The following is a 22527-nucleotide window of genomic DNA, read 5'->3' as shown; positions in this document are numbered from 1 at the left end:
CTCAGGGGTCCTGGATTTGATTCCTAGCAGGGTAAGAAATTTTAACCATCATTGGTTAATTTCGCTGGCACGGGGGAACATACAACCAGCTGATATCCATTGCCAAGTATGTGAAATGTATGGGGAAAGTGCAAGAACGGATGAATGGTCAGGAAATGGGTTTGAATGTTCAATGATGATCATCAACAGACGCATGACATCCCATAGTGCAGCCGACTATCTACCATCACAGATGATTTGGTGAGTGCAGTTGAAGAAAAAGACAATGTACAATTTTGTCACAATCTCTGCTTTTCCCACAGTGTTCAAGGTGGGTTCTCTACCATATTGTAACAGATCACATAGGATTCCGGAAATTGTGTGCACGATGGTTGCCAAAACACCTCACTGAAAAATACGAGACCAAACGAACGGGGAGTGCATTGGCCTTTCTCACATGTTATATAAAGAAGGTAATGATGTATTAAACCACATTTTTACAGGAGATGAGACATGGGTATCCACATCACTCCTGAATGAAAGCAACAGTCCTTCGAGTGGAGTCATTCAGTGTCACCAATAAAGAAAATATTCATACTGACAATTTCTTGCTAGAAGATCATGTGCATGGATTTCTGGAACAGGAAAGGCATTTTGCTCGTTAAATTCTTGCCTTGGAATGCAGCAGTCGATAAAGATGGCTAAAGTGCAATGCTACAAAATCTGTGGCATGCAGTTCAGAACAAAAGGTATGGAGTGTCTTCCCATGGAATCATCTTGTGTCATGACAATGCCAGACGTTCACAGCCAATCAAGTCCAGGACTTAGTCGCATCATTTGGTTGGGAACATTGGCAGCACCCCACTGCAGTCTGGATTTGGCATCAAGTGATTTCCACCTTTCTCTTCACCTGAAGAAGTTCCTCGTTATGATGATGATGATGATGATGATGATGATCTTGTTGAAGAGTACAGGCATGGCTTTCATCACAAACATCGTTGTTCTGTGACAAAGGCATACTAAAATTGTGTCCCATTGTGACGAGTGCTTTAATAATGATGGTGACTATGTGCAGAAGTAGTTTAAAATGTATAGAATTGAACAAAAACTTAATGTTTTTCAAAATGTTGTGTTTCTTCAGAAAAATGTTGGTAATTGCTTAAAACCTGTACCTTTTGTTTCTGTTGTATTCCAGGCCATCTTCAGGGTTCCCCAGCTATCCTGTCAGTGCCTGTGTTGCAGCCTTGTTTACGAGCAGAACAGTTGCTGGTGACAGTGGATACACACACGGGCATGTTACAGTGCCATGTTCCTCAGTATGATGCCCCACTCATACCTGAGCTACAGACTGCCCTGAATGGTGATCATTCACGGCTTCCCACATTAGTATCAGAATTAAGGTATGTTGTGTGATGCTGGATTTTAATATCTTGTATAATAAGGGTGACCAAACTCTTGGACGGTGGGCAGCGGTATGATGATAAACGGGGTTAAAAGTCAGGTTGTGAGTTTCACAAATAGGAAAAGTCCTCTCAGTTATAATTACTGCATTGATGGGGTGAAAGTTCCTTTTGGGGATCATTGTAAGTACCTAGGTGTTAATATAAGAAAAGACCTTCATTGGGGTAATCACATAAATATGAGTGTTAATAAAAGGTACAGATCTCTGCACATGGTTATGAAGGTATTTAGGGGTTGTAGTAAAGATGTAAAGGAGGGGGCTTATAAGTCTCTGATAAGACCCCAACTAGAGTATTGTTCCAGTGTATGGGACCCTCACCAGGATTACTTGATTCAAGAACTGGAAAAAATCCAAAGAAAAGCAGCTCGATTTGTTCTGGGTGATTTCCGACAAAAGAATACCGTTACAAAAATGTTGCAAAGTTTGGACTGGGAAGAACTGGGAGAAAGGAGACGAGCTGCTCAATTAAGTGGTATGTTTCGAGCTGTCAGTGGTGAGATGGCGTGGGAGGACATCAGTAGACGAATAAGTTTGAGTGGTGTCTTTAAAAGTAGGAAATCACAATATGAAGATAAAGTTGGAATTCAAGAGGATAAATTGGGGCCAATACTCGTTGGATTGGAATAACTTACCAAGGGAAATGTTCAATAATTTTCCAATTTCTTTGGGATCATTTAAGAAAAGGCTAGGAAAATAACAGATAGGGAATCTGCCACCTGGGCGACTGCCCTAAATGCAGATCAGTAGCGATTGAGATTGTCCCTTGAATGCGAAATTAAATGGCAACATTTTTCAAGATTAGAATTTATTCTTGTTCTTCTCTCTGGCCTCCTACCCAGTTGACTGGAGTTGACACTTCGTATTTTAGATCCAGCCCAGTTTTATGATCGAATGTCTTTCCTGATGCCAAACTTACATGGAAGGATGTATTCACTATCGAATGTTTTTGTTGGGGTTTGTAGTGTGATGTATTGTGTGTAGATGAAGATGTGTATTGAGACAAACACGAACATCCAGTCCCAGAACCAGAGGAATTAATTACACATAGGTAAAATTCCTGGCCTGGCCGGGAATCAAACCTGGGGCTTTCAGAACCAAATGCCAGTATACTCATTAGCCAAGAAGCCAGACATTTTGAATTTCTAATTAATCTGATTCTGATTATTAAAATGAATTTGAGTGAAATGATCTTCATGCTTCTTCAAATTTCCACATCTTCTCATTATTTATGCTGTGCTTCTTCTACTCTTATTCTTATCTTATTGGTATCTGTATTTTAATTTTTTTAAGTTCAATGTTTAATTTAATATTTTAATATTATGAAAATTTAGTTAGTGTGTTCATGAACCTGTGTAGTATTATATGAAAACACTAGCTTTTCAGCTTCAGTGGCATGTAAATTATCAATAAATTCAATTAAATTCTTATTACAGGAATAATAATTGAACTATTTGAAACACTAAACTTGTGTATAAATTGCAAGTCTCATTTCTTGATTTTCAGAGTTTTATCTTGAAAAAAATTCAGTGTGCAGAGAAATTAATTCTTATGTTTGACACAACATAGACAAACAGATGACAAAAGAGAGGAAAAATATCTTCAGGCAAATAATTTAATAAAAACCAAAAAATCCCATGGCACAACTGCTCATTAAAGAATTTGGCCAACTAAGATGACTGCTGCCCAACCAGATAGCCTGCAAGTTCCACAGGGTCAGTGTGATGACGTCCTCAGCTGTATTGCATAGCTTTCATGTCCAGGCCACTTGCCCCTCATATTGATAGCCCCTCAGTTGGTCTCACAAAGCTGAGTGAACCTCTTGTCAGCTGTCATTGTAGAATTGAATCCCTGTATTGGCCAGGATCGAACCAAGGTCTCTAGTTAAGAGGCAGGCTTGCTACCCCATCATCGTGGCGCTAGCCAATAATTTAATAAATCAGATTACTACAGTATTTGTTTCCGTCATCAGGTAATTTTAAAGTTTTGTTTCTTTGCAGAACATGTCATTTAAATAAGCATATTCAATTCCTGAGTTTGTTTCATTTTGTATGGCATTTCATCTTAATAATTATCCCACATTTAATTCAGTTTTTTTTACATTCATCTTCTCAGCAATAATCTACATCTGATGTATAGTATAAGAATCAGGCCACAGGTAATAACAAAGGAAATGTAAGGCATATGGCTTGTAAATCTCTGTTTGACTGTCTCTTTTATATAGTAACTAGCTGTAGTATCCGTCGTTGACGGGACAATCACTAAGCATGTGCATGATTACATTTTTGTCTACTTCTCATATTGTTCCCCAGATTCCGAGGCACACAAATGGGCATACCTCTCCCTGTCAGCGACTTGTCATGACATACTCGCTTCCTTGTTCTCTGTTGCCCTTTGCAGTTTCAATTTTCTTTCCCTCTCTTTTCTTTTTCATTGCTGATCTTAATTTGATCTTTTCCTTCTGGTATAAAAGAAGCCAAGTATGAGGTTAATATTCAAACACTACTGGCAGATGTGTATGATCTGTATAGCAACTCTCTTTACAGTCTAGCTACCGGGTCTTGGACTTAAAACTCTCACACGACTGCCACTGTTTTCATTATTTTTTTCATTATTTTTCACTGTATCAGAAAAAGATATAGAGCAAATATTCTGAATAACTATTGCCATGAGCTATTTTCGTGTAAACATAACCATAAGAGAGAGACATTGAGATTTATGCTTTAGGCCCCTTCTCAAACACCTCCTGCTGAAGAACTTGCTGTACATCTAAGGGCCTTTGTTCAACCTCATTCGTAAATTGAAATACCAAGTTTCATTAAAATCCACTTATCCATTTTTCTGTGATGATGTAACAGACACAGACAAACATTAAACTGTGCTTGATGTAGGGCATCACAATTACGTCAGTATTCTTATCGGAACACAATATTAACTGACTGGAATGTTGTGGTTAAAGGCAATGCTCGATTAAATGAAAAGCATCACTGTTTCTCACTTTTCACAAACAGTACTATGCTGGCATTCCAACAATGCCAAGTTCCAGAGCTAGAATGATCCAGCCACAGACAATGGTGAACACTGGTCTGCCGTTCTCTGTTAAGTGTGTGCACTCCCCATTCCTATCAGCACCTCATAGCAAGGATCAAATAGTTGGAATACTATGATGAACCAGTGTGACACACACCAGTAGTTGTCAAAACATGTATAAACCAGAGGAGCTACTTCCCGTCAGTATTCGGGCAGGCTGTTCTACTTGAGTATGTAGCAGTAACGCCATCTATCAAAGATGAGTGGGAGCACAAGAGATAAAGCATGTCACAACAACCGATAGCCAATGTAATGTTATTGTTGATCACTTTTATGGGCTTTCAAATTGCTGGAATACTACTATGAACCGGTAGCCTCCGTGGCACAGGCGGCAGCGCACCAGCCTCTCACCACTGGGTTCCCTGGTTCAAATCCCGGTCACTCCATGTGAGATCTGTGCTGGACAAAGTGGAGGCGGGACAGGTTTTTCTCCAGGTACTCCAGTTTTTCCTGTCATCTGTCATTCCAGCAACACTCTCCAATATCATTTCGTTTTATCTGTCAGTCATTAATCATTGCCCCAGAGGAGTGCGACAGGCTTCAGCAGCCAGCACAATTCCTATCCTCGCCGCAAGATGGGGGTTTCATTCATTCATTCCATCCCTGACCCGGTCACTGACTAGAAAACAGGTTCTAGGTTTTCATTCATTCGCTATGATGAACCAGTGTGACATGCACCAGTAGTTAACAAAACGTGCGCTCTCTGATATTACGACATACAGTGTAAAGGGAGTCCTTCTTCGCCCTTTCGTGATTTCCTCTTGTCAGTTTTCCTTGTCAACATGGGCTGATAACCACATGGTTTTCACCTGAAGACAATCACAACTAAAACCACCTTTTAACACAATTGAACAATATTTCCATGTTTGCGATGCTTGGCATTGATATAGACTAAGCAACAAAAGTCTAAATTCATGAATTATCCTTGTTATCATAGCCAGTATGATAAAATTGTATGACACATAAATGATTGGAAATTGTATACTGTATAACTTTGTTATGTAGTATTTATCAATAGGACCACTAATAACATAAATATTTGAGAATTAAATTTTACGCCTTCCCCTCAACTTCCATTTCACCTAGCATGATTAACATTATTTATTATTCATAGTCTAGACTGTAGTGCCTTATTCCCGGTTTCACATAGCAATTTTCATTCAATTTTGTTCAGCCATTTTCTCGTTGCATGCATGCATACAGTATGTAAAGGTAGATGTGGAAAATTAAAAATATAATTTTCTTCTTATTGTAGAAATACTGTATTTTTTAATTCCAAGCAATGTACAGATACATTATTATTATTATTATTATTATTATTATTATTATTATTATTATTATTATTATTATTAATTTATGGAACACATTGGACACTTGAGCATTTCACGTTCATTTTCTCTTTAAAGGTTGTACTGTTTGGTTTTTGTGATCTGCCCAATGGTGGAAGTGCTTTTAACGAGTAAATATAACGCCCAGTATTTTATCAGTCATTCCGATCGTAATTTTGTCAACGTCTGAAATTTCTATAGCCCTTCTGTGTGTTATTTGTGCTGAAAATTTGTGATTCTTAAGAATGGTAAAAATAACAAGATTTACTAAACATATTCCCTTAGTGCAAATGCATGGAAATGTAAGGCTCAGTAGGTCTTGTACACCAATATCATATGAAAAAAAAAAAAATGAACAAGAGAGAGCTCTCAGAATGTTTCAGCTTTATCAGTATTCACTCCTCCAATCAATCAAGGATCACAGCTCTTCCTTATATTCTGGTGCAGAGGTGCCAGCTATTACGGATTATTCATAATTATTACATATTTCCCCTCACGATTACATCTCTGCGGTCAGTGGGAAAACTATTACGGAAAAGCAACATTATCACTAAAAAACCCATTTCTATGTAAAGAAAAAGTAAAGAAGAAAAGATGCTCAGTCCCTTCGAGCATTAATGCTTGTGAGTTGGCAAATATACTTATTTGATCGATACAGTAGAACCTCGATAATTCGAAATCGGTTAATTCAAAATCGTGCCTAATTCGAAGAACCTCTCGTTCCCGGAAACATGAGATACAGTTTTGCATGTTATTTAAATTGTTTAATTCGAAATACGGATAATTCGAAGTACAATGTCGGCCCCATTACTGAAATTCAGACTTTAAATTCGAAACTGCCTTTACATTTTAAAACAATAGTATGTTACAGAGTAATTTCAACTCGAAATTTATCCGCGTCATAATAGAACGCGTGTTCTGGAACGTGGAGCTTTCCGCACTTACACTCACTTCGGTGGGTCTACAACGCGCTTCATGATTGCTAAGTTGAATGAAATCGGAATTCTTTTGTATTCAACCTTTTAAGGAGCGCCGTAATATCGCGCAACAGGCAGTGTGCGGAAAAACAGAATCCGCGAACACTGGCGATGCCGACAGTTGACGAAAAAACGTGACTCATATAATAAAATTCGTAGGCACCGAACACCAAATCTTACAAATAGCACAGACACAATATTTTTTACACGTATGGCTCCCAATAGGCCTATATCACCGTCTTAGGTAACATTCCATCATGTAGCCTATTGATTCTCTCTTCTTGCCATGGAACAGATCCAGCCTCTGAAGTAAAGTTATCCTTGAACACTTCTCGTACGGTACATGAAAGGCGCCTTTTGTTACATTTCTACCCTGCATAGGCAGATTTTCAAGTCTTGTGGCTTCTGTACATTAATTTGTAGATGAAACTGCATTGCTTTATTTTAATGCGAGCCCAAATGGTCTTATGGTTTTAAAGGAGAAAGTGCAAGCCGGGGAATCGTACAAGGGTGGGGGATGGGGGTCATTGTATTAGTAGTGCGTTGCAATGCACATGAAAGCGAGAAACTTTATCCCCTCGTCAAAGGAAAGTTCGATAAGCCACAATGTTTTAAGTGCGTTGGGCACTTTCCATGCCAGTACAAAGCATCTAAAAATGCATACAGTACAGAAATCCAAAAAATAATGCATTTGCAGCATTATTTATCCTAGTCTTTGATTTTTTTTTTCTTTTGTTGCGAGAGGTTATGTTTGTCACTAATTTATCCAAATGCATTATTTGAACATTGTAAATGCACCTTGTTGGATACATTTCGGAAATCGTTTTTTCCGTGGCATATGAAAGGTTTAAACTGTGAGTCGAGGTGATTATATGTATTAATGGGTCTTAGAATACTTTGTGACACGGCAAGTGTTTACATTTCTGAAGTTCGAAAGAAGTGCCATGGCGGGAAATCGTACAAGTATAGAGTCATAGGAAAGTTCAATTTTAAGGGCATCGGGTACTTTCTGTGTAAATACAAGGCATCTATAAAATGCATACAGTATAGTAATCCAATGAATAAAGCACTTGCACATGGGACCCAGCATAGATTTCTCCTCGTCTTTGAATCGTGCTTTTTTCTTTCTTTTGTTGCGTGAGGTTATGTTTGCCAGTGAGATATCCAAGTGCATTATTTGAATACTGGAAATGCACCTTCTTAGATACATTTTGGAAATAGTTCTTTTTTTCATGGCATTTGAAAGGTATAAACTGTGAATCAAGGTTAGCGGCATGCAGTAACGGGCCTTAGAATATTTTGTAACGCGGCAAGGGTTGGTACTTCTGAATTGTGAATTGGCGGTTAATTCAAAATCACGTAATTCGAAGTCCGATTTTTGAGTCCCAACGACTTTGAAGTAGCGAGGCTTTACTGTACTTCCTTTTGCTACCCGTGAACACTGTGAAATTCATTGTAAATGAAAGAGTTCTGGTTTGTTATTCTCCAGTGCATGTTTGTTTGTTTGTTTGTTTGTTTGTTTGTTTGTTTGTTTAGCGTAGTTAAGACTTTGAAGCCTTCTCTTGTATGAAACCAAGATTAACAAATACACAAACCTAATACAATTTACAGCAAATTGGAAATAATAAAAGAACTATCCCATAAAATAGTTACATTAATTAAATGACAAAAATTAAAAAGCTATCCTGTAAATGAATTACAACTGCATTAGGAATATTTATTTATTTTAATTTTTTAGCCAACATAGGATTACGTTTGTCAGGTTTATGAAGGTTTTTCTTCTTTTTGTCAGCCCAATACGGTTTCATCCTTTCTGAACATAATTTTCTTTCTGCTTCTGGAATCACTCTTCCTATTCTCTGCTTGTTGATTTTCGTCTATAGTCTAGTGTGTTTATCTTTCAATATGTGGAGTGTGTTTGTTTTGTATTTTAAATCTTCTATTGTGATATGTAACTGTCTCATGTCTTTTTTACCTTCTGTGATCCATCTAATATTATTCTTACTCTTACTTTTCCATAATTTTTCTATTATTTTTCTACTGATTCTATTTTTGGTGACCGTATTAGATGCCCTAAGAATGATATTCGTTTCTTTTTCATTGTGCTGGTCACAGGTTCTATTTCTTTATAAACTGTTTCATTGCAAGCTAGTCTCCAGACTCTGTTTACTTGATAATTTTTATGTAAACAGGTTCTCACTATTCTCCTTTCTAACTTGAGTACTCTGTCAACTGTGTTTGTTATTTTGAATAATGTTTCACATTCATATGTAACTAGCTGATGTACCCGTGCTTCGCTACGGGATTCTCAGAAAGACTGACTTGGTGGTTTTCCTAACTGAATTCAACATAGTTCATTACAAAAACGTCAGTAGGAATGTAGCGATTGAAAGCAATGTTATCATATAAAATACTGGATCAAATGAAAAACCGCACACTTTCTCACTTTCAACGAACAGTACTACGGTGCCGATCTAAGAGTCTAAAGTTCCAGAGCTGGAATAACCAGGTCACAGACTGCCGTGAACACTCCTCTGTCATTATTCTGTTAAATATGCACACTACTCATTCCAATCAGTGCCTCAGAGTAGGGATTGAATAGTTCGAATACTATGATGAACCAGTGTGTTACGTACCAGATATATCAGAAAATGTATGAACCAGAGGAATGGCATGCTAAAGAAGAAAGTTATCTTACTCCCCAGCTACTTCCCGCCAATATACAGGCAGGCTGTTACAGTCGGTACGACCAGGCGAGTTGCCCGTGTGGTTAGGGGCGCACAGCTGTGAGCTTGCATCCGGGAGATAGTGGATTCGAACCCCACTGCCGGCAACCCTGAAGATGGTATCCCGTGGTTTCCCATTTTCACACCAGTCACACCAGGCTGTACCTTAAAGCCAAGGCCGCTTCCTTCACACCACTACAGTCATTTCCTATCCCATCGTCGCCATAAGACCTACCTGTGTCGGTACGACGTCAAGCAAATTAAAAAAACCTCGGTACGCTGCAGTAATCCTATCTATCGGGGATGAGAGGAAACAGAAGACAAAAAGCACATCACAACAAACAATGGTCAATGTAATGTTATTGTTGATAAAGTTTATGAGCTTTATATATTGCAGGCCTTCACGTTAGTTTTCTTTCGACTCTGTGATATTAGGGTGTCCTACAAAATTATTTATATCGTAGACTGTAGTTCCTTATTCTCAGACTTTACACACCGATTTTCTCTAAATTCTGTTTACCCATTTTCTCGTAACTCGGCGCTGATATGAACTTAGTAACAAAAATCCAAAATCATTAATATCTCTGATTATATGCGGTACGGTAACAATGTATAAGACATAAGTGATCGGAAATTTAATAACTTCTTATATAACTACAACTAACTTACGACATAACTAAAGTTATGTTACTTATGTAGTATTTATCGATACGACCACTAATAACATAAATAACTTATTTGAGAATTACATTTCAGGCCTTCCCCTAGACTACCATTTCACTCAACGTGAATAAAATAATTTGTAGCCTAGATGGCAGTGGTTCATCACCCGACATTACATACCGATTTTCATTAAATTCTCTTCAGCCGTTTTCTATTGATGCGTGTACATACATACATACAGACAGACAGACAGACAGACAGACACAGACAGAAATTAGGGAAAAGTATGCATTTCCTTGTTACTGTGGACATGACAGATACAGAAATATCATTCAATTCAAATTCTGAGCAATGCACAGGCAAAACACTTATTTTATATATAGATTACAATTCAGGCCTTCCCCTAAACTACCATTTCACTCAGTGCAAATTACATTATTGATAGCCTAGATTATAGTGACCTATTCCTCGACTTTGCATACCAATTTTCGTGAAGATACGACCACTAATAAAATAAATATTTGACAATTAAATTTTAGGCCTTCCCCTAAACTACCATTTTTCTCACCGTGTATAGCCTATATTGTAGCGAATTATTTCCCATCTTTGTCTAGCGATTTTCATTAAGACACGACCACTAATAACATAAATATTTGAGAATTAAATTTCAGGCCTTCCCCTAAACTACCATTTCACTCAGCGTGATTAAAATAATTTATAGCCTAGATTGTAGCGGTTCATCACTCGACTTTACATTCCGATTTTCATTAAATTATCTTCAGGCGTTTTCTCGTGATGCGTGTACATACATACATACAGACAGACAGACAGAAATTACGGAAAAGTAAAAAATGCATTTTCTTGTTACTGTGGACATGAGCGATACAGAAATAACATTCTTTTCAAATTCTGAGCAATGTACAGACAAAACTCTTATTTTATATATGAGGCGTCTAGTATCAAAACTGGCCAAGTCACAAAATTTACGAAAATGAGTTAAGGTTATAAATTTGAAGTAGAAGTATAGCACTATCAGGTGAAACAAGAATATGCTTTAAAATCGTCCATGTCTTCATGTTATAGAGCACTGAATTCTCGGTCGTGCAACAGAATCGGCCAAGTCATGCAGCCAGTGAATTCAAAACCGGCCAAGTCAAGGAACGAGCGACAATCTTTATGATGCAGCATTATTGTCTGGAACCTTGTGTTGTTACATTAAGCAACAATGTGATAATATCAGTAGGCAAAATCGTTCCTCGTAATGTATATTCTTTGAAGTCACAATATTTTGTTTTTTGTTCGTTTGCAACACTGATTTACGTATTCGCGGGCTTCTTACCGTTATTGGCGCCAAAGCAATCCTATTTCCGGTGTGCTCGTATTTTGTCAGTATTGTGTGCTGTAACGTGGATATTGTTCCAAGTGGTGAACTGAAAAATTTACTTTCATACCTTGTGAAATTGTACAAAATTGCAACAAAAACGGCAAAGTCAAAATTTAAATTAACAAAAAAGATGGGTTAATTATGAGTTAGATTTCTCAAAACAACGGAACTTAAATATTAAACCATTAAGGATATAACTGTGAAAAAAAATCTTTTCTGACCATCATTGCTTTGTCTCTACAGGTTTTTCGTCCATATTGAAAAATATGCCTTGAGTGACTTGGCCGGTTTTGATACTAGACGCCTCATATATAGATTTGTGGTTGGGTGATTGTTTTGTAGTGTACACTGTTAGATCTGGACAACGAGGGGGAAATAGACCAGCACTGATCACTCTGTCTGCAAACACTTCCGAGAGCAGAGGCTGAATCTTGTTGAATCCACCCATACAATTTTTCTTCTTCCATTAACTGATGGAAGAACAGTGTCGAAATATCATCTTGGTACCTCTCTGCATTTATTGTCATCTAAAAAGAAAAAAAAAGGCCCAATTATTTGTCCAGCACTAACAGCACACCAAACACCAATCTTTCTATAATAATGAGGGACTTCATAAACAATATTAGGATTTTCTGCACACCGATAGCAAGAGTTATGACTGTTCACATGACCATTAAGATGAAACCAGAACTTTTACATACGAAAATACGGTGTTACAGTGATAACTATCTCACCATGTTAACAGCTGAGATTCAGACTGGCGACTGATGCTTGCCAGGTCGAATACGTGCAGGCTGCTTGCAAGGTCGAGAACTATGCTTGTGCCTCCCAGACTGCAGCTTACAGATCGGAGAGTAAAAATGATGCTTCGGCAGTCGTATTTTATATGAGAGACCCTGTATATTACAAAACAGAGCACAAAGTGAACATTCTTTAAATATATGCCTTGCTGTCTGCTATACCTCACCAAAGTTGAAAAATGGAATGGATGACCAAGCCCCGTTTGTGTAGAGTAAATGCAGTTCTACCCACTCCACATTTTATGTGGTTTAATCTTCTCCAGATATAGCATGATAGGTTGAATCGTGCAAGTTTTTTAAAGGAATTTTTATTATCCACTATGCTTTGTGGTGGAGATAATGACCACTGTGTTAGTCAGTTGACAGAGTTCAAGCGTGTAGATGTTATCGTTCTGGCAAACTTCCAAGCAGGCTGACAAGACTTAAGACGCATGTATTATTGCCTGATATCCTTATGAACAGGTAGTTACTCATTCTCAGCATATTAGACTATGGTCAAAAAAGGACCGTCTGTGTTGTGATTTGTGGAGGTAGCATATTGCTTAGCACAAGTAACCATTGGATTGGTTTGGTGCAAAGTGTACCAGTTATGATGTGCATGGTCTGCTGGAGTTGGACATCTACTAACTGTGTGTGAGCACAGTTAAGCCAGACACCAGAGCAGTACTGCTGTTGGGTGGACCAAAGCAAAAGCTGTTGTCCGTAAGTGTTTCTGTCTGCTCCCATGAAGTTTCTACCAGATGGTGGAGAAGGTTATTGCGGCTTTTTATTTTGTTGGCAGTTTTTTGCAGATGATCTTTGTACATAAGAGGTTTATCCAGCATTACTCTCAGATACTTTGGAGTGGTGTGGTATAATAGTTAATTGTCTCTGAGGAATACTCTTGGACGGTAGTTTGCTTGTGCATTGTTTAGATGCAATGTAGATATTGTTTTCCGCAAGTTATTATGAAGATGCCAATTTTTAAAGTAATCTCTCAATAGCTGGAGGTCTTGATTAAGAATTGTTTCAGCCTCTGTGAAGTTAGTTCAAAGAACTGTGAGACAAATATCATCTGCATCGTATTAGGCAAGTCGTGAATGTATAAATTGAAGAAAGTAGGAGAGAGAAGCGATCCTTGTGGCAGGCCATTGTTATGTTTGTGACATTTGCTCTTGTAATGTTCAGAGTGAACTAGAAATAGTCGTTTACTTAACATGTTGTCAATTAGCTTTACAGTTGTTTTTGCAAGGAACAACATTAATCAGTTTAATAAGAATAATAATAAATATGCCAATAATTGTAATAATAATTTTAACAGTAGTGGGAACAGTCCCCAGCTAAACAGATACAGTAAAACCTCGCTAAATCAAAGCCATTGGGACTCAAAAACCAGACTTAGAATTACGTGATTTCGAATTAACCGCCAACTTGTAATTCAGGAACACCAACCCTTGCTGCGTCACAAAATATTCTATGACCCATCACTGCATGCAATTAACCTTGATTCACACTTTAAACCTTTCAAATTTTCCATGGTTTCCCATTTTCACACCAGGCAAATGCTGGGGCTGTACCTTAATTAAGGCCACGGCCGCTTCCTTCCAACTCCTAGGCCTTTCATATCCCATCGTCGCATAAAACCTATCTGTGTTGATGCAACGTAAAGCCCCTGAGCAAAAAAAAAATAATTTCAAATGCCATGGAAAGAATCTATTTCCAAAATGTATCCAACAAGGTGCATCTACAGTATTCAAATAATCCACTTGGATAACTCACTGACAAACATAAGGAAAAAAAAAGAAGCAAGATTCAAAGACAAGGAGAAATCTATGCTGGCTCCCCTGTGCAAGTCCTTTATTCATTGGATTACTGTACTATATGCATTTTAGATGTCCTGTAGTTGCAGGGAAAGTACCCGATGCCCTTAAAACATCGTGGTTCATCAAACTTTCTTATGACGAGGGGAGAAAGGCTCTCGCTTCTGTCTGCATTACAACACAGTATAGTGACTACTGTTGTACGATTTCCCGCCATAGCACGTGTCTCAAAATTCAGAAATGCCAACCCTTGCCGTGTCACAAAGTATTCTAAGACCCATTAATGCATTCAATCACCTTGATTCACAGTTTAAACCTTTCAAACGCCATGGAAAACGATTTCCGAAATGTATCCAATAAGGTGCATTTACATTATTCAAATAATCCAGTTGGATAAATTACTGGCAAACATAACCTCACGCCACAAAAGAAAAAATAAACACGATTCAAAGACGAGGACAAATTATGCTGGCTCCCCTGCACAAATGCTTTATTTTTTGGATTACTGTACTGTTTGAATTTTTTTTTGATGCCTTGCACTTGCACGGAAGGTGCCTGATGCCCTTAAAACACCGTGGCTTATCGAACTTTCCTATGACGAGGGGAGGAAGTCTCTTGCTTCCAGTGTGCAAATAAGGTATAATGACCCACACCCTTGTACGATTTTCTGGCTGGCACTTCTCTCCTTTAAAACCATAAGTCTGTTTGGGATTGCCATTTTAAAAAATGCAGTTTCATCGGCATTGACAATATTTTTTGGTGCGTATGAATTGATTACATGAGTCACGCTTTTTTTGACAACTGTCGGCATCGCCACTGTTTGCATATTCTGCTTCTCCACGCACTGCCTGCTATGTGATATTGTAGCATTCCTTAAAACACTGAATATAAAAGAATTATGATTTTACTCGAACTCAGCAAATATGAAGCACGCTGTAGACACGCCGAAGTGAGTGATGGTACTACCCCAGCACGTTCTGGAAGACGCGTTCTACCATGACGTGGATAAATTTTGAATTTAAATTGCTCTGTAAAATACTAATTTTTAAAATGTAAAGGCAGTTTTGAATTAAAAGTCTGAAATGGAGTAATGGGACCGACATATGTTCTTTGAATTACGAATTATCCACATTTCGAATTAAACAATTTAAATAACATCAAAACCGTAACTCATTCTTCTGCTAACGAGAGCTGCTTCAAATTAGGTGGGATTTTGAATTAACCAATTTCAAATTATCGAGTTTCTACTGTAGTAAATATTTCTTATGCTGGTTTTTAAAGAAGGAGCCGGACATCAGGTGCCGCGACTCATCCGGTATGGAGTTCCAGACCCGCGCTGCGCCTACCATGAAATGGGTGTACCATTTGGCAGTATATGCGGGGATAGTCGGGGTGTTCCTGTTGTGAGATTGAGTGTTTAGTTGATGAATCGCTGAGAGTTTGGTAAACCTGGATATTGGGAACTGAAATGCAGACGTATTTGAGTGTTGTGCAACAGACACAGGACATGAATTTACCTTCTCATTTTCAGGATTAATACATTATTGGTGCACGTGATGTCACCTTGTGTGTGTGAAAGTGGATGGTACTTTAGTGTGTTACAGTTCTAGTAACTCTACTCATTCTAAAAGAAGTTATTGGTTTTGTAAAATGAAGTATAGCAATTGTCAAATTGCATCTACTTCTAAGAAGATACCAGTCCCAGAGTTACTAAAATACTGAGACAGTTATGCAAAGGAATGGCCATGCCTTCTTGCTTCATCTTTGGCTACTGATGGTAGTACAGATTCAAATAGTTAAACTTTATCCTATAGTTGTTTCTGTCTTCAGTGCTCAAATAGGTCAAGTAGTCATTGTTACCAAAGAATGATAACACAGGTGAGAAAATTTTCTCTGTTATCAATAGTGAATTGTCTTCTCTAGGCATTCCATGGGAAAATTTAATTTCTTTTTCATGTGACATTGCATACACAATGATAGGGGCAAATAAAGGTGTTGCCAAATTTGTGAAGGACAGGCATTCTTCTGTTTATGTTAACATGAATTTTGTGTTGGGGTCTGTCTGGAATTTGCGTCATCAATTTCCTAACAATGTTGTAACCATGGTAACCAGTGTTCTTCATCTATATGCAGTAAGTCAGTTGTGTCATCTCTATGTTGCTTTTAGAACATAAGCTCTTAGTTACATGTTATTATTCACTCTCATCTTCTAAGCCCAAAAACATCCAAGATTCTATGCTTTTCCGTGTAGCGGAGAAAAATGTACGAGTGCTTTTTTTTTTTTTGTCATTGATACACATTCTTTCCGAGGCTCGTTTTCATTTTGAAAGCAACTGCATTGTACTCCTGTACTGACTTGCTAGGCCTAACGTACTAGAGGATTTTCTTTCAGGGTGGTCTCCCTTAGCCTTTGGCAGTCCCCTGCCTTACTGCAAGGCAGCAGCTGATGAATTTATGTGTTATTTCCCACACAAAGGTCTCATCTTATCCAATCTTCTAAGGGAAAACTCCTCTGCTCACAGCTATTGGTTTTCCCTTAGTTTGCCTGGTTTGGTATCGGCCGCCAGACCCTCGGCCAGACAGTCGCAGGTAGTACCGTCTACTGTCGCATACGATAGCAGAATATATTCTGACCTGACACCAACTATCTCAAAAAGCAAGGATGCCTCTTCCGCCAGTTCCGCCGTACCAATGATCTTCATCTCCGCCTTCACTGCCGTTGAGGTCTTCACCCGTAACCCTGAGCTGGGACCCTTACCAGATGATACACACCGGGTCAGTGTGCTCTGGGACTCACATAGGCAGGGGCGCCACTCCCTGGGTAGGGCTGCCTCCGCAGAGGGTCCCTACCTGGAAGAAGCACAACAGATCTGATATTTGCTTTGAGGATGTTGGCAGAGAAACACTGGGAAAGAGGAAAAGACCTAATTATTGTGTTTATGGACCTTGAAAAGGCGTATGATAATGTTCCTAGATCAACTGTTTGGAAAAGTCTTAGAAAACTTGGTGTACCGGAGTACCTTATTAGGAAGATCCAAATGCTATATAGTAATTGTAAAAGCTGTGTCAGAATTGGAGATGGTCACTCTGAATGGTTCAATACAATCAAAGGAGTACAACAGGGAAGTGCCTTGTCACCACTTCTATTCATAGCAGTTATGGATACCATTTTAAAGGAACTAAAAGGAAAAGGTAATAAAGATCTTCAGGCTCTGGTGTTTGCAGATGATGTGGCAATATGGGATGAAACAGAGGAGGGAGTGCAAAATAATCTGAATGCATGGTGTAAGAAGTTTGATGATTATGGAATGAAATTGAACCCATCAAAAACAGTAGCATTAAAAATCAGCAGACATTATACAGAATGCAACATAAAAATACAGGACCACCAAGTTGAAGTAGTACACCAATTCAGTTATTTAGGAAGCGTAATCGCTAGTAATAACAGAGCTGAGATAGAAATAACAAACAGAGTAACCAAAGGCTCTAACTTTTACAGCATCGTTAGACACCTACTATGGGATCAGAAAGTCCCACAAAGAACAAAAATGACCCTGTACAAGTCATATTTCATTCCTATCCTTACATATTCTCTGGAAACCTGCACACTAACATCAAAGGATTATAGTAGGATTCAAGCCTGTGAAATGAAATTTCTTAGAACTGCCCTCCAAAAGACCCGACTTGATCATGTGAAAAATGATGAGATCCGATCTAACCTAGGTCTAAATGAATCGATGGAGGAAAGACTTAGGTCATCTAGACTTAAATGGTTTGGGCGTGTTAAACGAATGAATAGCACAAGGTTACCATGTGCTTATTTGGAAAAGAGAATAACAGGTAGAAGACCAGCTGGAAGACCAAGAAGAAGATGGATGGACCAACTGAGGGAAGACGTGGAGAGAAGAGGATGGAATTGGGAATCTGTCTTGGACAACGAAATGTTTTTGAATAGGGAACTTTGGAAGACGCTCGTTTTCAAACACCCTACCCGGCTCGCTGGAAGGGCAAACCGATGATGATGATGATGATGATGATGATGATGATACACATCTGCACACAAAAACCAGCAGCCCAATTACCAGTCGATGAAAAGAACGTTTTGGTTCAGTTACATTACCATCTTGATAAAAGTTTTAAAAGGCAAAACACATTGAAAAAATATTATGCTATTTATAGCACAGCGGATCACAAAATGTTGAAATATGTCGGTACCCATTTGCTCTCGCTTCTTCAGTCTACTAATTGAGTTCTCGAGCAGTGGGAAGCTTTGACACATATTTTGTAGTGAGTAGGGTTGTCAGGTTTTTGAAATGCCAATAAGCGACATGTCATGTCGACACAACATAGCAGCATTTGCTCAAGAAAATAATGTACCTAAATGACATTGTAGGCACAAACATTTTAACAGAATTTTACTCTTTCATTTTTTACATAAAAGCTTTAAAACCAATATTCTTCACTTTTAGCCTTTATCAATAATGCTGAATCTCCCTTAATCAAGTCATGAAATTTCTGACAACTATGATCAAAATTAAGTGAGACTTGAATCTCTGATGTTGCCATTGATGCTTTCACGGCCTGTACTTATAGACATGATATAGGCTTTTGGGCTAATGCCGTGTCAAGGAAATAAGGTGAAATTCTTTACGTTTCGCAGAGAACTGTGCTCTGCGTCATCAGAAGAAATACGGACTGTCCACGAGAAAGGCTCCTTAAACAATGAGATTTTGAAATTATACGTTATAATAGAAGTGGAAATAACTCCGCCATTGTCCGGTCCCAAGTCCGGAATGAGAAAGGAGGAGGGTTTGCTGGTCTGGCACCCAGCTGTAAAATTGCCAACGCCGAGTGTTGGGCGGCGGGAAATAACCTGACTCCCTAAGGGGGCCAACGGCTTCGGGCGAATGAGCCCCTTTGGGTGGGGTGATGGTCCCCACAGTGGAGGAAATGCCACTGGAATCCATTATGCAGCGTCTGTTCTCCAGGTTAGGGGCGGCTGCACAAGGCGTCTGTACTCCAGAGGAGCGGCCTCATTATCACCTCACTGGATCACATCCAGAGTTGTAATTCGGGACCTAGTCCCACACAGGTGACACCTTGACAGTCAACCATGGAAGGTCTTTTAAGGAATACTCCAGCGGCTGAACCAAGAGTTCAGAGAAGGCAGCATTCGGATACGGTCGGCTGCCACCTGAAAGATACCGTGAAGTCGGAGGCACGGAAATACCCCAGTACTACATACACGAATGAGACAAAATCAAGAATCAAACCAAAGCAGATAACATACTTCTCTACACACAACATAAACTCACTCATGCAAACCGGTAAACTAAAAGTGATCACCGACATAATGGACCAACACAAAATTCTTATCATGGGATTACAGGAAATTAGAAACACTGACCAGGATGCCTTGGAATCTCAAGGGTACAGACTTTATAAAGGTATACCCGGGAAGAGAGTGATGAAAAATGTCCCACAATTTGGAACAGGATTTTTGGTCAGCCTTAAAATAATAAACTCAGTTCAAGAATTCAGATCACAGTCTCCACAACTCTCAACGCTCACCTTAAAGGCATCTAATAAAATCTATACTATAATAAATGCCCATGCTCCCACTAATGATAAAAACAACTCCTCAAAAGACCAGGAGGAAACAGGAGAATTTTGGGACCTATTGGACCAGACCATAGATAACATCCCCAAACACCATATAAAATTATTAATAGGCGACTTCAACGCTCAACTAGGCAGAGAAAGAAAATACCGTGACATCATCGGAAAATGGCCAGCACACAAGAAAACAAATAAAAATGGAGAGAGACTAGTTGACCTGTGTAGAAACCATAATTTAATCTCAAAATCTACATGTTTTAAGAGGAAACCTCAAAAACTCAAAACATGGAAACACCCTGACTACACTAAAGGAGAATGGCAACTGGACCACGTCTGCATGGACAAATACCACCACAAAGAGATCTATAACGTCAAAGTCCTCCGAGGAATAGACACAGGTTCAGATCACTACGTTGTTAAAATTAAAATTAAACTCACTCCCAAGAGGAGACAACAAAAGCAAGCCCTTAAAACTAAAAGAAAAATAGATCCTACCCAGCTAATCAACAACAAAAATTACCAGAAAGCAACTGAAAAATAAAAATCACAGACAAACTTGAAGACTTAGTACACAACCTTAAACAAATTGCAGAAGACCTAGCTCCAATTAAACCACGTAAAAAACACCAATGGTGGAACAGTGAATGTGATGAAACAGTGGAGAAAAGACATCAGGCATGGCTATTACATCAGTCCCAAAAGACAGAAATATCCTATCAAAAGCTAGTAAAACAGAGAAAAGAAACTACCCAAGTCTTAAGAAGAATAAAAAGACAACATCATAAGGACACCCTGCAGTTAATTGAAGAACAGTTCAGTAAAACTAAATCAAGGGACTACTACAAAACCTTCAGAAAGCAGCTCCAAAAATATGAACCCCCGACCCTACTGATGAAGGATGAAGATGGTAAGCTGGCCCATAACAATAAAGACAATGCAGAAATTCTGGCTAAACATTTCAACAAGCTTTTAAATTGTGAGGAACCTACAGAACTCCTTCATTTGGACACCAACACCCCGATAAAAACATCACCAGAAAACATCAATCCCCCCACAATAAAGGAAGTCTACCAAGCTCTGAATAAATTAAAAAACTACAAAGCGCCAGGAGAAGATCAGACCTTTGCGGAAATCTGGAAATATGCAGGAACCTCAGCAAAAGTTGCCCTCCATCAACAACTTGTCTCTATCTGGATTAAAGAAGAACTACCAGAACACTGGACAACAGCCCTCATTCATCCTCTGCACAAAAAAGGGGACAAAACCAACCCTAATAACTACAGGGGAATCTCGCTCCTAGACATAACATACAAAATATTTTCAATAATCATCCTTAATAGGATAAGTTTACAACTTGAGAAAGAACTAGGAGAATATCAAGGAGGTTTCAGACCCTGGAGGAGCTGTCCTGATCAGATCATGAGTCTTAAGTTGATAATGGACTATAACAGGAGAAGAAACAGAGATATGGTGATAACATTTGTAGATTTCAAGAAAGCTTATGATTGCATCCATAGAGAATCTCTGTTTAAAATTTTAAGACACCTTGGACTACACCCCAAATTAATAAACATGATAAAATTGACTCTCACCAATACCAAGTCAAAAGTGAAGTTTAGGGGTGAAACATCAGAGACATTTGAAATTAAAACTGGACTACGGCAGGGAGATGGGCTCTCACCACTATTATTTAACTGTGCTCTAGAAATGGTAATGAGGGAATGGTTTAGAAAATGTCCCCCCAAAATAAAGATTGGCCGAAAAATCAAAACAGATTGCCTGGGTTTTGCTGACGATTTAGCATTACTAGCAGTGGACATAAAAGAAGCAAAAACCCAGATATCAGAACTTCAAAACATTGCAAATAAAATTGGCCTCAAAATATCATTTGAAAAAACAGAAACTATGCCCCAAAAACCAACACAGCTAAAAGAAGTCACCATAAATGGTAATAAAATCAAAATAGTAACTCAGTTTAAATATCTTGGAGAAGTAATAACACATAACTTAAATGAAAAAATCTCAATCCAAGTAAGAACAAATAGATTAGCTAAAGCACAAAAATTAACATGGGATATCTACAAAAAGAAATGTCTATCAATAAATACAAAAATAAAACACTACAACACAGTTATAAAACCGGAAGCTACATATGCAGCCGAAACACTCTTTTACCTGAATAAACAATCAAAGACTGACAGACTTCAGAAAATTGAAAGGAGGATTGGAAGAACCTGTATCAACAAAAAATATCAGAAAGATGGACAGTGGCGGTTAATACCTAACAAAGTCGTGTACAAAGAGCTAGAACCCATTACAGATACTATGCGTAAGAGGAGACTGGGATTCTTTGGACATATCATGAGGATGCAGGACTCGAGACTTCTGAAACAACTAGTACAACACAATCTCGTCTCAAAAAATACCACAACAGGATGTAAATGGATCAGAGAAGTAAGAGAGGATCTGAAGGAAATAGGCCTTACAACAGAAGACACCAAAAATAAGATAAAATTGAATACAAAACTCAAGAATACAAACCTCCGCTTTACCCTTACACAAAACAAACCAACAACACGCACATTTTCAACTGAGGAAAGAGCACGAAGATCGGAGCATCTGAAGAAGTACTGGGAGGACTGCAAAGCCTGAACAATCCCTTCAAAGAGACCTGAACGACGGACTGACTAAAGTGATCCTATG

At 38.5% G+C, this 22527-nt stretch overlaps 1 protein-coding gene across 1 annotated transcript in view; it reads left to right on the top strand.

Annotated features, from left to right (window-relative positions):
• MED14 (mediator complex subunit 14) overlaps positions 1–22527 on the top strand; it is a 286657-nt gene that overhangs the window by 101149 nt on the left and 162981 nt on the right. Inside the window, exon 11 of the mRNA XM_068225329.1 lies at positions 1175–1379. Coding sequence (XP_068081430.1) covers positions 1175–1379 — 205 coding nt within the window. The remainder of the gene's footprint in view (positions 1–1174; positions 1380–22527) is intronic.

This window comes from Anabrus simplex, chromosome 1, assembly GCF_040414725.1.
Source record: "Anabrus simplex isolate iqAnaSimp1 chromosome 1, ASM4041472v1, whole genome shotgun sequence".
NCBI lineage: Eukaryota > Metazoa > Arthropoda > Insecta > Orthoptera > Tettigoniidae > Anabrus > Anabrus simplex.
This window is presented reverse-complemented; position numbering and strand designations above follow the sequence as displayed.